Source organism: Phodopus roborovskii, unplaced genomic scaffold (assembly GCF_943737965.1).
Source record: "Phodopus roborovskii unplaced genomic scaffold, PHOROB, whole genome shotgun sequence".
NCBI lineage: Eukaryota > Metazoa > Chordata > Mammalia > Rodentia > Cricetidae > Phodopus > Phodopus roborovskii.
In genome coordinates, this window is record NW_026125506.1 from 3,130,891 (window position 1) to 3,144,226 (window position 13,336).

Consider the following 13,336-nt stretch of genomic DNA (forward strand, 5'->3'; position numbering starts at 1 on the left):
AACAGCCTGGTGATCTGTGTTATCTGTAGGGCCTGGCCATACCAAGCCCGGAGGTAACTAGTAATCTAAATGACACTGGCAGCCAGAGGCTCCCCCAAGCTCCCACAACCAGGCCCAGAGGTGACTAACAGCCCAAATGACCTCTGTACCATCTATGTGACTAAGACCAGGCCAGATCCTCGGCCCTCAAGCATAAACAGGTAGCCTATCTCTAGGAACCATCTTTTTTGGGAGAAATGACTTGTGCCCTGGGTTTAGTTTCAATGTAATTATGATTCCTTATACAACAGGGATTATAGTACACCCAGAAACTTTTTCCAAATTATTCTGGGATTAAATATACCGGGGACAAACCACATGTTACTAGACTCCCCGAAGTCTGGTCCAGGCTGACAAAGACCCTCTCTCCTCTCTCTCTTCATGGTCCGTTTCCCTGTGTGACACCCACAGGGACCCCATCAAGCAGGCAAGCGTCCCAGGACAAGAACAATCGGACAATCATGTGCCTCATGACAGATGCTGCCCCTGGCTTACGTTTGCTGAATGTGCACGGGAATCCTGCAAGGCTTTTCGGACTCCCAATATTACTGGTAGAGAGGGAACTGAGGCTTGGATGGTTGTTTGGCTCATCCATCCAATGGGCCAGATTCCGGACACTGTGTGCTCAGCTCCTCCGTGGAAGCCCCAGCCACCCACTCATTTCCAAGTCGCTCACCTCCGAAAGCTTCCAGATAGCTCTTCAGTCTGCCCCGCCCCCACCCCGAAAGTGGAGCTGGAACCCAGAGACGAGGCTGGCAGCCAAAAGCTAGGTGACCTGGGCCTGCTGGTGTCTTTGTCATCAACTTGACTGGATTTGGAATCTCCTGAGAGACTCTGGAGGTGTCTGTGAGGGAGTTTCCAGGGAGCCTTAACCTTGGGGAAACCCACCCTGAATGTGGACGTCAGCATCTCACAGGATGGGGTCCCAGAATGACCGAGAAGCAGGGGAAGTGGACGGTGCATCTGTGTTGTCTCCCTCTCCTTCCCGAAGGCAGATACGGCAAGATCTGCTGCCTCAGGCTCCCACCACCATGATGGACCATACCCTCAAACCTCCTGCCTGAAGCAAAGAGACAGCTAACTGCAGGAGGGTACAGGCATGGGCTTCGGCAGCTGTGGAGATGCCCTGGCAGGGTAAAATCATCACTAGAATTATCTAGAAAACAAAGGGCCTAAATATCCACCAATAGAACACCGGCTAAACAAACTGATACTTCTGTTATGTCTGTTAAGAAACCACTTGGATTACCAGTGGTGAGCAGAAGAGTATTTGGGGGCCAGATTTTTAGATTTTTTTTTAAATGACTACAAATGTTGTACCACAGAATCTATATGCATTTTTTTTAAACCAGGAAGATACTGAAATACAACAGACACATAGGCTGGACTGTAAAATATCAGTGAAAACACAAATACAGATCACCCACGGTTGGACTAGGGGATGATGGGAACCCTTGTTTTGCTTTGAGATTTTTTTTTTTTTTTGCTTGTTCATATATTGTAACTTTTAAAGCTTTATTTTACCTTTATTTTGTACAGTTGTACAGGTGAGTGTTTTTCCTCTCTCTCTCTCTCTCTCTCTCTCTCTGTGTGTGTGTGTGTGTGTGTGTGTGTGTGTGTGTGTGTGTGTGTGTGTGCCATGTGTATATACAGCAGAGGCCAGAAAGGAGTTCAGATCCCCCGGGATCGGAGTTACAAACGGTTGTGGGTACTGGGCACCTAAACCCCAGTCTCTAGAAAAGCAGGAAGTGCTCTTAACTACTGAGCCATCTCTCCAGTCCCACATAAAGTCTTAATATTTTCACGGAGGCCATACATTATTTAATATGAAGAAGGGGGACCGTTGCTATCAAGGAGAAACGCGTTCTGAGAAGCAGACTGGTTTTAGGAGTGGGGTCTCCCTCCCTGGTAACCCCTGAGAGCTGTGTCTTCGAAAGGCTGGTGGTTTCCAGGGCCCGGCGCCCCTTTCTACAGGATATCACTGGGTGATGGGTGCTGACCTAGTCCCCTCCTTCCCTGTGAATGGAAACCTGGTCTCGCCTTTCACATATGATGCTGGGCTGGACACCAGTGCACTGGAAGGCAGTGCAACTCCAGTGGGTTATATTCCAGAAGTGCGAGCCAAAATAATAATAATAAAAAAAAAACCCACTTCCTTCCTTGTCTGGGATTTGTTCACAGATAACACAGGCGCAGCGATCACAGCCAGCATACAAGGAAAAGGCTGAGCCATGGAAAGAATGGGCTGGCACAGCTCATCTCAGTACTGATGGGTTGTGGGACCAATTGAGTATAGAGGATGTAGGCAGGGCTGGACCTGACTGACCATAGAACTCCACATTTGTAGCTGACATTTGTAGAACAAAACCGTTCCAAGAGTTGTTTACACCTAGGAAGAGACTAGGGGAATAACATGAGATTTATAACAGGGTCACTGGTTGAACAGAAGCCAGTGATTTGCTGTTGTGGGTAACAGGCCATTCCTCACCGACAGAGGGGTCCTAGGTGGGAGACAGCCAGGAGATGAGAAGATAAAGCTTGGGATCAGGACATCTCACGAAGCATGTTTATTAAGAAGCACAGCACCTCATATACTGTTTCCGAGGGAGAAATGGGACAGGGTCATCAGAAACTATCATACAACGGGACAAAGTAAGCAGGAAGCTAATCAGAAAATACTGCACAAGGAGAACACAGCATCTCAGAAACATCATTGGCTGAGCACACAGCAGCCTTGGGACTGATACGGTAGCCTCTTACCGTAAGCAAGAAAGTTGAATTTCAGGGTCAGAAACTGCAGCCCCTGCAAGGATCTAGCACTAGGCCATTACCTGTTCTTCCAAGCATATTCCTGGTTCCTTCTCTATACATGAGGGCCTTGGGGGAAAGCTTTGGACTTGCCCCAACCCTCAACAGGATTCCCTGGACCTGGAGTTATGGACAGTTGTGAGCCACCATGTGGATGTCTGGAATTGAACCTGGCTCCTCTGCAAGAGCATCAAGTACTCCTATCCATGGAGCCATCCCTCCAGCCGATAGAAACCAGTGGCATTTGATCCCAACAGGCAGGACAGCTGGTGGTTCCTATGGTGAGAGTGGTCATTCTCAGGGCTAGGGGAGGGATGAGGTGTTGGGCCAGACCCCTTCCCATCCAGAGATAGTGCTAGGGGGTGTTGGATAGTCAGGTGTGTGTTGGATTCCAGGATCAGTCTCTGCTCCACTCTAAGAACTGAGCCTCCTCTCTCCCACTCAACACCAAGCCTTTCTTCTCCCCGGTGAGCCTTGAGTCCCTGGGATCTGGCTTGTTTATCAGGGAGCAGAACCTGTGATGATAGACAGCCGCCATGGCTCCTCAGAACACCCCCACATGGACTCCCGCTCTGCCACGTCCACACACAGGTCCGACTGACTCATGAAAGTATGAATGGTGCTGAGTCCCCAGAGCCCAGCAAGCACTCAGAGCAGACAGATGGTCCCTGCGGATCTGACATCTTCCTCGTCCCTAAAGCGGAGGCTTCTAAGGACGGTGACCTAGCAAGGCTGATGTGCCATCGTCTCTGGCCTCTTCTCACCAAGTATGAGAGCCCATCCCCAGTCAGTCCTTCCCAGTGAAGCATCAGTGGCCTTATATTGCAAACACCTGCTGCTGACCAATAGCTGTCCATGCTATCAGCCAGACACTTAAGCCTCTCTTCCCCTTTCCTGCCTCCTTCAGCATCTGGAATCAAATCAGAAATTCATTCAGTTATCCAAATGCTTGCTGTAGCACGCCAAACATCTGTGCCTTGGAAACCAGGGCGCATAGAAGCCTATGTCTGTCTCTCCAGGCACATCTGGGCTGCAGAGCCTCAGGGCATCAGGGGACCCCATCCAAGGCCAACACAGACTCGATGCCCCGGCCGATTCTTTCATGATTTCCAAGCGGAAGGGTAAACACAGGAAGTCTGTGGTCACAGGCATGCCTGCCAAGCCTTTAACCAGAGTCCTGGTCTGGAAGAGATGGAAAATAATGGGGAGGGTGTGGGGCTAGGGTGGAGGTATCTGTTTTGTTTATTCCCAAGTTGCAATAAATCAGAAAACCAGGACAGAAGGCCCAGGGAGGCAGAATCTGTTAATGAAAGCCTCCTCTGCCCCTGCCATGGTTCCCAGTGGCTTCAGGAAGATCCACAGCGCCTCCATTTTCCTGCAGTGATCTGATTACCCTCTCCATGTGTCACACAAAGGGGACATCTGTGTGGGGGGGGGTTGTGAGATTACAATAGGAGACTAAGGGGAAGGGACCACATGGAAGGGAAAGGACTTTCATTCCCATCCCATGACATCCAGTGGTGGTATCTTTTCCAAGCTAAGCTCTGGCCACACAAGGCGAGTGGGGAGCCACATGGGTCCCTGTCCTGATAGAGTCCCTCTCCCAACAGGGGACAGACAGGAGGCAACTAAATACATAAACAAGTAAAGAGATTTTGATGACGGTGATACAGGAAAATGAGATCTAATCTGCGACCCTGAACAGGGGTCAGACCCACTCAGAGGAGGTGAGGGGATGACTTGATGCTTTGGTTTGGGCTTTTCCTTTTGAGGTAAGATCTGCAGTCCAGCTTGCTGCAAATTCGCAATCCTCCTGCCTCAGCTTTTTGATCCCTGGATTACAAGTGAGCCGCCATGCCCAGCAACAGGTGACGCTTGAGGGAATGGAGGAGTGCAGAGGTAAAGCCAGCACCAGAGGCGGGTTGATCCCCCAAAGAACAGCCTGGGGAGTGGTGGCGGCGGTGGGTGGCGGCTGCCTGTTTGCCTGGGTTTGGTTTTGAGGGCCAGTGTGGATAGCCCGCTGACCAGCAATTGATGTTTTGGGGGAGAAATTGGTGGCTGGCTCTCCAAGGTTCTGTGCACCATGGCAGCAAAGGCTGAGTGTGTTCTGCTATGGAAAGTTGTTGGGAGTAGTCTGGGCCAAAACTACTCTGTATATTGCTCCGTATGAATGAGGGCCAAGTGCTCGTACAGTATGGGAAAGGAAGATTTTCATAGTTGTTTCAAAACCTCCTCAAGCCCCCCCCCACCCGATCGCTATGCATCCAGCCCACTCAGGCTGAGTAAGAAGCCTCTCTTGCCAAGTCATCACCATCAGAAGCCGTTAGTTAAGCCTGGCTATCTGTGAGGGCTCATTCCCTGGGTGGATTCTGCCATGACTATTCCTTGGGGCCTACAAAGCTGCCTCCTCTCCCCCCCCCACCACCATCTGCAGGGGTGTGGAGGGAAGGTCAGAAGACACTCATCTCAGATGAACAGACTGAGATTTTTATTATGGAAGTGCCCTGTCATTACCTCACTGGTCCAGAAGACACCCTTACCCACCTCCAGGGCAATGGTGAAGATGTCTTAGAAATACCTTGTTTCTGCTCCAAAGTGGGTTTTGCCAAGACTCTGCTTCAGCCAGGGTTCTGCTTGACCCTGGGCAGATGGTCACCAAATCGGGCACTTGAAGCTTAGCCACCAAAAGGGCAGCTTGGTAAACCTCGGGTTTCTAAGCTGACATTTTAAAAGTGATTCTCAGGAGCTTGGTCACACCATCTCACTGATGTGGGGGGGGGTCCCCAAACTATTTGTATCCTGTTCAGTTTTATGACCTGGGAAGCAGGGGGCTGAAAAGGGATTAACTCGATGCCTCCCGAACTCCTATGCCCAGAAACCGAAAGGAACTGATAGAGCCTGTGAGCGTCATGTCCTCCCCTCCAGGGACACCACAGTCCCTCAGACTCATCACCGCCCCACCTCAGATGTCGATGGGGAAAGCAAGAGCTCTCCAGACACACAGACAGACAGACAGACAGACAGACAGACAGACAGACAGACAGACAGACACACAGACACACAGACACACAGATGACAGACAGGGCTTGGCTCTCAGCGCTCACTAGCTGTGCAGCCTTGCTCAGTTTTCAACCCACCTGTCTGAACCTCTCAACTTCTTCTCCCATCTACCGACACCGCACTGGATCTCAGCGCACATCTTGACGCTCTGTCCGTAAAGACTGGATGAGATCGTGAGACCCGAGTGCTTGCCGGACACTTGAACACTGCCCGGGTAATCACACTGTCCCTACAGCAGCTGTTGAGCCCAGGTGGGCATCTCCACACCTGCAAGTCTTCCTCCCCTACCAGCTCGACGTTCCCACCCGGCCAGTGATCAGGGTAGGGCCCAGGTTGTACCCATCCTCTGTGGGAGACACATCTGGTTGTCCAAGGCTAACCTCCAGCCCCAGTGCCCAGAGAGATTTCCACAGCAGCCTCCACAACAGCAGCATTAGCTCGCCTCTGTGCACCGGGCTAATGTATGTGTTATTTACACGGTTTCCCGATGTACTCGGAGAACTCCCCTGAGGAGTGTAATTGCCCACTGGGAGGTACGTTTGAATAATATTTACAATTAATTTTCATCAACAAACGAATGCATCAGGACCTCTGTGCCGAACAGATGGGCCCAGGGTTGGCTTCCTGCTAACCACTCCCCTGAGTAAGCTCAGAGCTTTTAAAGACCTCCCAAGCCCTCCGCCCTCTCCAGCTTTCCCAGTCCAGAGACCTCAGGGGCTCCTGCTAAGGCTGCTGTGCAGCTGCCTCCCATCTTCCTCTCCCTGGCGCTTTCCAGAGAGAGAGAGAGAGAGAGAGAGAGAGAGAGAGAGAGAGAGAGAGAGAGAGAGAGGTGGGGGGAGGGTTCAACACCTAGTTCTGGCAGGTCGGTCCAGTCCACACCTGTGTCTCCCCAGCCCTGGTCCTCTGTCCACCTCCTGCTTACCACGCTGCCGTCCAAACCCTCAGACCCCTCTCCCTCCTCAGCACTGACGCTCATGCAGCTCTGCCTGGACCACTGGGGCGCCTCCCGCCATCTCAACACGGACCTACTCTTCCCCAGGGCAACACAAGCCCCTTCCCAAGGACGCGTCCCTGGCCCCTCCGTGACAGCATCACACTTCACAGCGGCTCCCTCCTCAAGGGTAGACAGCGCCATCTGAACCCACGAACCACAGACCCCAGAGTCCCTCCCTGAACGGGAACCCCCAGCAGAGTTCCATGAGCGCCTGGCTGGTGGGGAGGAGGTGCTCAGCGGGGGTGGAGGCTCCAAAGTGGGGGTAGCATTTACTCCATCCTCCCTTCCTTCCCTCCTATCTGGCTTCTCCGGTCTGGCAAAGGTGAGGTCTCGGCGGCAGAGTTTGTTCCCAGTGCCCCACCATATTCCAAGTGCCCCGCTGTACGCACCCCACGTCACTACCTAGCTGTGGGGGTGACCCCAACTTCTTCCTGCACGATCCTAAGGGGCACAGTGTCCTCCTCCCCCAGGATGAGGCACAGCCTCTCCTCCCCAGCAGGCTCTGCTCCCCTCCCCCACACCCCAACGGTCCCCCCTTCTTGCCCGTGGACACCTTGTCTCCTTCTCTTGTTCCCTCGGCCAATCGCCCACCCAGGAGGCATCAGCGAGACACTTTGCTGGGTCCCAGGCCCAGAGAAGGTTCTGGCCCTGGGGCATGGGCGGGGCACCGCAGTCTGCCAGCTTCAAGGATTACACAGAGGTCCTGGGAGGTGGGGGTGGCTGTGAGGAGCCACTAGAATAAGACTGAAGGTTTTACTCAGTGCTCTGGCACATGACAGCCGGGAGGAAGAGGGTCTGCTAGTCTCTCTCTCTCTCTCTCTCTCTCTCTCTCTCTCTCTCTCACACACACACACACACACACACACACACACACACACACACACACATACACAGCCCACGTTTGTCAGCTTTTCCAATGGCAACAAGATTTCCTGGTCCCCTGCCTGGCTTGGCCAACCCTGATGTCCAGGAAGTTTATGGTCCAGGGGGCCATGAGGCCCCCCCCATCACGGATAAGTGCCTCTGTGACATGAATCCCATCCCGCCGCATGCCTCGGTGGCACATCTGTGGCCCCGGGGAGGACAATGGCAACACAAGGCTATTTTTAAACCCCCCTCTGCTCACTCAACCCCTGTAAGTTCGGGCCCTCTGAAGCAATCAGAGGTTCCAGCTTGGATCAGTTCAGAGCTGCCTCATCTCAGGCCCCGGCAAGGGAGGAACGGTCTGTCTCCTGATTGACTGTGAGTCCTAGCAGCCTAAAGTTCAGTAACTGGCCAGGCCAGAGGCCATGCATCTGTGTATCACACCCTGATGGAGGAGTGGCTTCAAAGAGAACTGAAGGCAGCTGCTGGGGGCCAGAAGGCCACAGACCCAGAGAGGCTGCCCCTGCCAGGCGCCTCCCTCTGCCTGCCCAGCAGACTGCAGGGTGTGTGTGACAGGAGCCAGAGGTGGAGTTGGGGATCCAGAACATCTTTTTCTTCCTTCCTTCCTCCCTTTCCTTCCTTCCTTCCTTCTTCTTCTTCCATGTTGGGTTACTCTGAAATCAATGTGCAATTCATCATAAAGACTATTCAGATGTTCGCACGGAGCCAGGCATTGGTGGCGCTCACCTTTAATCCCAGCACTCGGGAGGCAGAGGCAGGTGGATCTCTGTGAGTTCGAGGCCAGCGTGGTCTACAGAGTGAGTTCCAGGACAGGCTCCAAAGCCACACAGGGAAACCCTGCCGTGAAAAACGACAGACGACAACAACAAAGAAAGATGCTCACGCGGATGGAGTGAAGAGCCCACGTTTATGGCGAAAACCCCAACCCCACATCTCCCCTGAGCCAAGGAAACTGGGTTCAAATCCAGTCTGCCAGCGTCTAACTGGGTCCCCTTGGGCCAGTTACTTAACCTCTCTGAGCCTCTGACTCCTCGTATGTGTAAGAACCTAACTCGGGGTTTCTGTAAAGAATAAGTGAGAAGATGCATGTGAAACGCTGGGCCTGTGTGGGAAACCTTAAATGATGCAGGCTATCAAATCAAAGTCAGCCAGGCAGAGGCCTAGGCTCAGGTCTTTGTCGTGGACCGGGAGTGTGTGGCGTTGGTTTGGGTGAGCCGGTTCCCCTTCCCTCGGCTTCCTTGCCAGGAGAAAGTGTCTGATCTGGGGAGGAGAGCCTGCCCACCAGCTGCCCACAGGACTGTAATGCCTCAGCTGGGAAGTGTAATTCAAGGAGGACTCAGATTAGCTACTCATCCATCGTCACAGCTGAGCCCCCAGAGACAGCCTTTCCATATCTCTGTTTCTCTACCAGCACCATTATTACCCACAGTCCACCGCGCCCTTGCAGGGTTCCATCGACCACCCCCCCCCCCAGTTCCTGGTTTTCCCGGCTCATCTGAAATCTAAAGTCAAGATCTTGGAGAATGCTGGCAGGGGTGGGGCAGGGGCGGGGGCGGGGCGGGGCCTGGGCGGGGCGGGGGCGGGGCGGGGCTTGCTGTCTTGACTGCCACATGGCTGTACCAGGTCTGCAATGGGATTGCTCTGATTCCCTCACCCACAACAGAGACTGTGCATCACACATAGGGAAATCTTGTGCCCGTACGGAGAACCCTGCCTTTTTCCTGTCTCATTCCGTCAAAGCTGGTCCCCTACTGTCTCCACTCCAGAGGCTCAGACTGGTCTGCCTTCCGTTTTTCTGGAAGTGTCCACACACTGGGATCCCACTCAAAACTACTCACTCCAGGAGACAAGTCCCTGGGTGTCCCTGGGTGTCCCTGGGCTACAGCATCCGCGAGGGCACTCCCAAGTAAGGCTCAGAGTGCGATGGTTTCCTTCTCGTTCACCGAAGGCTTCTCGTTCAATGATGACATCTTAGTGAAGCTCCTGTGACTGGGGTAGGAAGAGGGTCCAGTGTCCTCACTCAGGGCATTGGCCAAGCGGGAGAAAAGAGCCACCTTGAATTTCTTGAAGTCATGGCCCATGAACACATATAAAATGGGATTCATGCAGCTATTGGTGATGGCAATGGCAGTGGCCAGGGGCAACCCCAGGCTGAACACAGAGCCCGGCATGGCCGTGTGGTGGAGCTCCAGCAGGTAGAGCATGTGGTAAGGGCACCAGCACAGGAAGAAGGTGACGATGATGGTGATGATGATCTTGAAGGGCTTCTTGGTCTTGGCCAGGCGGTTGCGCTGCAGCTTGAAGGCGATGGTGAGGTAACAGGCAGTGATGATGACCACAGGGGCCAGGAACCCGCAAAGGAAGCGGGTGATGGTGACCGCCGTGTGTCTACTGAACCCTACAGGGTTTCCTCTGGAGTGAAGAGAGGATGAGAGGGACTCGGCGGCTGACAGGTTGAAGTTGTTGAAGCAGGTTATCCTCCCGTTCACGTTGTTCGTGTCCCGGAAGACAAGGGATGGGGAGCTCAAGAAGAAAGCCAGGACCCAGACGACCACGCAGGTCGTGTAGGCCAGCCGGACACTGCGGTGGTTCTGGGACCAGACAGGGAGCACCACAGAGATGCAGCGGTCGAAGCTGATGACAGTCAGCAGGAAGACGCTGGTGTACATGTTGTGGCTGAGCAAAAAGCTGCTGATCTTGCACATGGCCTTCCCAAACACCCAGTGGTAGTCCATAGCGGCGTAGGCGATGTGGATTGGCAGGAAGATGTTGAACAGGAAGTCAGCCACTGCCAGGTTGACGAACCACACGGTGTTTACTGTCTTCTTCATCTTGAACGTGGCGATGACGATCACCAGGCCATTGCCGAGGATCCCGAGGAAGCACACCACGCTGTAGATCACCACCAGGAAGACACGGGTCACCCTGGCCTCCAGCGGATCCACCTCCTCCAAATCCACGATGGGGCCAAAGTCGTCAGGGTACTCATCGTTGTAACTGGAATAGTTGTAGGCGGCATCATCGTACTCCATCTCTGCAAGGGAAGACAGAGTCGTGGGCTAAAGACCTCAACGGGCAGGTGCTGAGGCCTTGCCTGGCAAGACCAGACACTTCCTCCTCACCGTCTGAGCAAGGCCAGGGCGGTAAGCCAACCGTCTCCCCTTTGCCATTTTTTTTTTCTTTGCTTTGTGTTCATTCGCCGGTCATACGTGCGTGTACATGTGCTCATGTAGATAGGTGCATGTGTAGGGCGGAGGGCAATGTCAGAGGAGACACGGGACATGAAGTTCATTAGTTCATTTAGTACTGACAACCCTCCCCCTCCCCCTCCCCCAGTCCTCTGTCTACTCCCCCTCCCTCCCTCCTCCTAAGTCTCCCATCCTACCCCTCCTCCCCAGTCCTCCTCCTACTCATCCTCCTCTTCCTACTACTCTTCCTCCCTCTACCCCCCCCCCACTTCTCCTGAGTCAAAGTCTCAGAATGCAGCCCTAGTTGACCTGTAACTCACTCTGTAGACCAGGCTGGCCTCGAACTCACAGGGATCTATTTGTTTCCACCACCACCACCACCCCACCACCCCACCACCCCACCCAGGTGCTGGAATTAAAGGTATGCACCACCACACCTGGCCTACTTTATTTCTTTTACAAACATCTGTAGCCATCCTGTAAGCCCGCACTACTATAAGGGTCAGCATATATAGACGGTAACATCTGGACCCCACAGGTCCAAGTAGGAAAGTGAGGGCAGATGGAGACTGACCCCAAGCAAGCTGAACCTGCAGAGGTGGGATGGGTTAGGGACCCTGTGGTGGTTTTGAACAAGAATGGGTCCCACAGGCTCATACATTTGAATGCCCATCCGCATTTGATGGAACTGTTTGGGAAGGACTGGGGGGGTTGCCTTGTTGGAGGAGGTGTGTCACCGGGGTGAGGTGCTCTCGAAGTCTCCTGCTTGTGAGACACTCAGCCATTATAGACCCCCTTAAACAGTGAGACCAGTTAAAGGCTTTCTTTTATAAGTTGTCTTGGCCGTGGTGTTTCATCACAGCCATATAAAAGTAACTAACACAAATCTCAACGAGGACAATCATAAAATTACTCACCCCTCGCACAGGAGAAGGTGGGGTTCCTAAACCAAGTCTCTCCAGCCTCTTAAGGACCCTTCCTTCCTCCCTCCCAGTCTCTGTGTGAGGCAATTAGTCATTCAAAGACCCCCTAGGGCATGGGCTATCACACCACTCTGTGTGCAGTGGAGAAAGGAGCCTGTTGCTGTGACCTGGTTCTGCTCACATGCCCAGAGCCTCGGGGGACAGCCACATCGCACCCTCCCCTGCCCCCACCCTGCTGATGGCCCTGTGGAGACATGAGTGCCTACCTTTGGAGACCTTCAGTGTTCACTGTTGCAGAACAGAACTCCAGTGCGAGTCTCCAGCCAGTTGGTCACTATGCACAGCTGGAGGAGATGCCTGCAAGGGAGGGAAAAGGAGGTAGTGTAGACCCAGATGGGATAACTGCTCCAGAACCTGCCAGGTACCAAGGATGCATCCCTGCATATCATCTGGTCTTCCCAGGTCCTCTTCCCAGCAGGCATTGTAAAACAAGTGCATTGCTTTACAAAGTATGGAAACTAGGCAGGCAGGCTGGTGGGTGAGATGGCTCAGCGGTAAAGACACTTGCTGGGCAAGTTTGTCAACCAGAGTTCAGTTCTGGGGACCCACTCACACGGAGGAAGAGAAGTGAGTCCCCAAAATTGTCCTTTGGCCTCCACACGTGAAGGTGGAGACATTCAGGCCCACACGCATGTGCCAAATGAATAAGTAAATGATTTTTTTTTAAAGCTAGAAATATGGGGAACAGAAATGTCTCCTGCTGATAATCCAGTAAGGGGGAGGCTGAAGCAGGGGGCATCGTGAGTTCGAGGCTAGCCTGGGCTACATAGTAAGACTGCCTCCAAAAAAAGCATGAAACCCGAGGCTCGAAAAGCCTTGTCTGGGCCTGGTGGGCACCATGAGTCAGATACAGACCTTCCTTATCTGGTGGCCTTGTGTGGGGACAGTGACCCACACAAACCCTGAGCGTTGCCAGGGGGCAGGCGGCCAGCTGGTCCTGCATCAGCCCCATAGCAACCCAGTTGGGTTTCTATACAGTATCCTGAGGGTTTGCGAACCCGGAGGTGCCAGAGGCAGTGGTTAGGTGCAAGGTTCAAACCTAACTTTTGTCACCTCCCAGCTGTGCACTTGTGGAGTATGACTTCTGTCTGAGCTTCAGGCGCCCCATCAACAAATCAGGGACATCCAGATCACAGAATGTGTCAGTGTGTTAAGAGAACAATGGCATCAGGTTACTGGGCGATTGGCTCGGCGAGGGTACACAGAAAGCCGTCAACTTAGGAGTGAAACCCGATTGCCCAGCAGGGCATGGGTTTGAACTGAAGGCTCTGATCTCCACTGGCGGAGCCCTCCGGTCTTGATGAATGGACTCTAACCCCAGGGAGACTGCCAGGCACAGCCTTCCTTTTTACCAGCCAGCCAGCTCCCTTGCATTCAAG

The 13,336-nt window shown here is 53.3% G+C and overlaps 2 protein-coding genes across 2 annotated transcripts in view; both read right to left on the reverse strand.

The window, feature by feature from the left end:
- Sgsm1 (small G protein signaling modulator 1) overlaps positions 1-13,336 on the reverse strand; it is a 641,040-nt gene that overhangs the window by 340,881 nt on the left and 286,823 nt on the right. The gene's annotated exons all lie outside the window — the stretch shown is intronic.
- Cmklr1 (chemerin chemokine-like receptor 1) overlaps positions 8,668-13,336 on the reverse strand; it is a 36,728-nt gene continuing 32,059 nt past the window's right edge. The window contains exons 2-3 of the mRNA XM_051176446.1: positions 12,164-12,254; positions 8,668-10,820 (exon numbers count right to left, since the gene is read on the reverse strand). Coding sequence (XP_051032403.1) covers positions 9,700-10,818 — 1,119 coding nt within the window. The 5' untranslated portion in view covers positions 10,819-10,820; positions 12,164-12,254 and the 3' untranslated portion in view covers positions 8,668-9,699. The remainder of the gene's footprint in view (positions 10,821-12,163; positions 12,255-13,336) is intronic.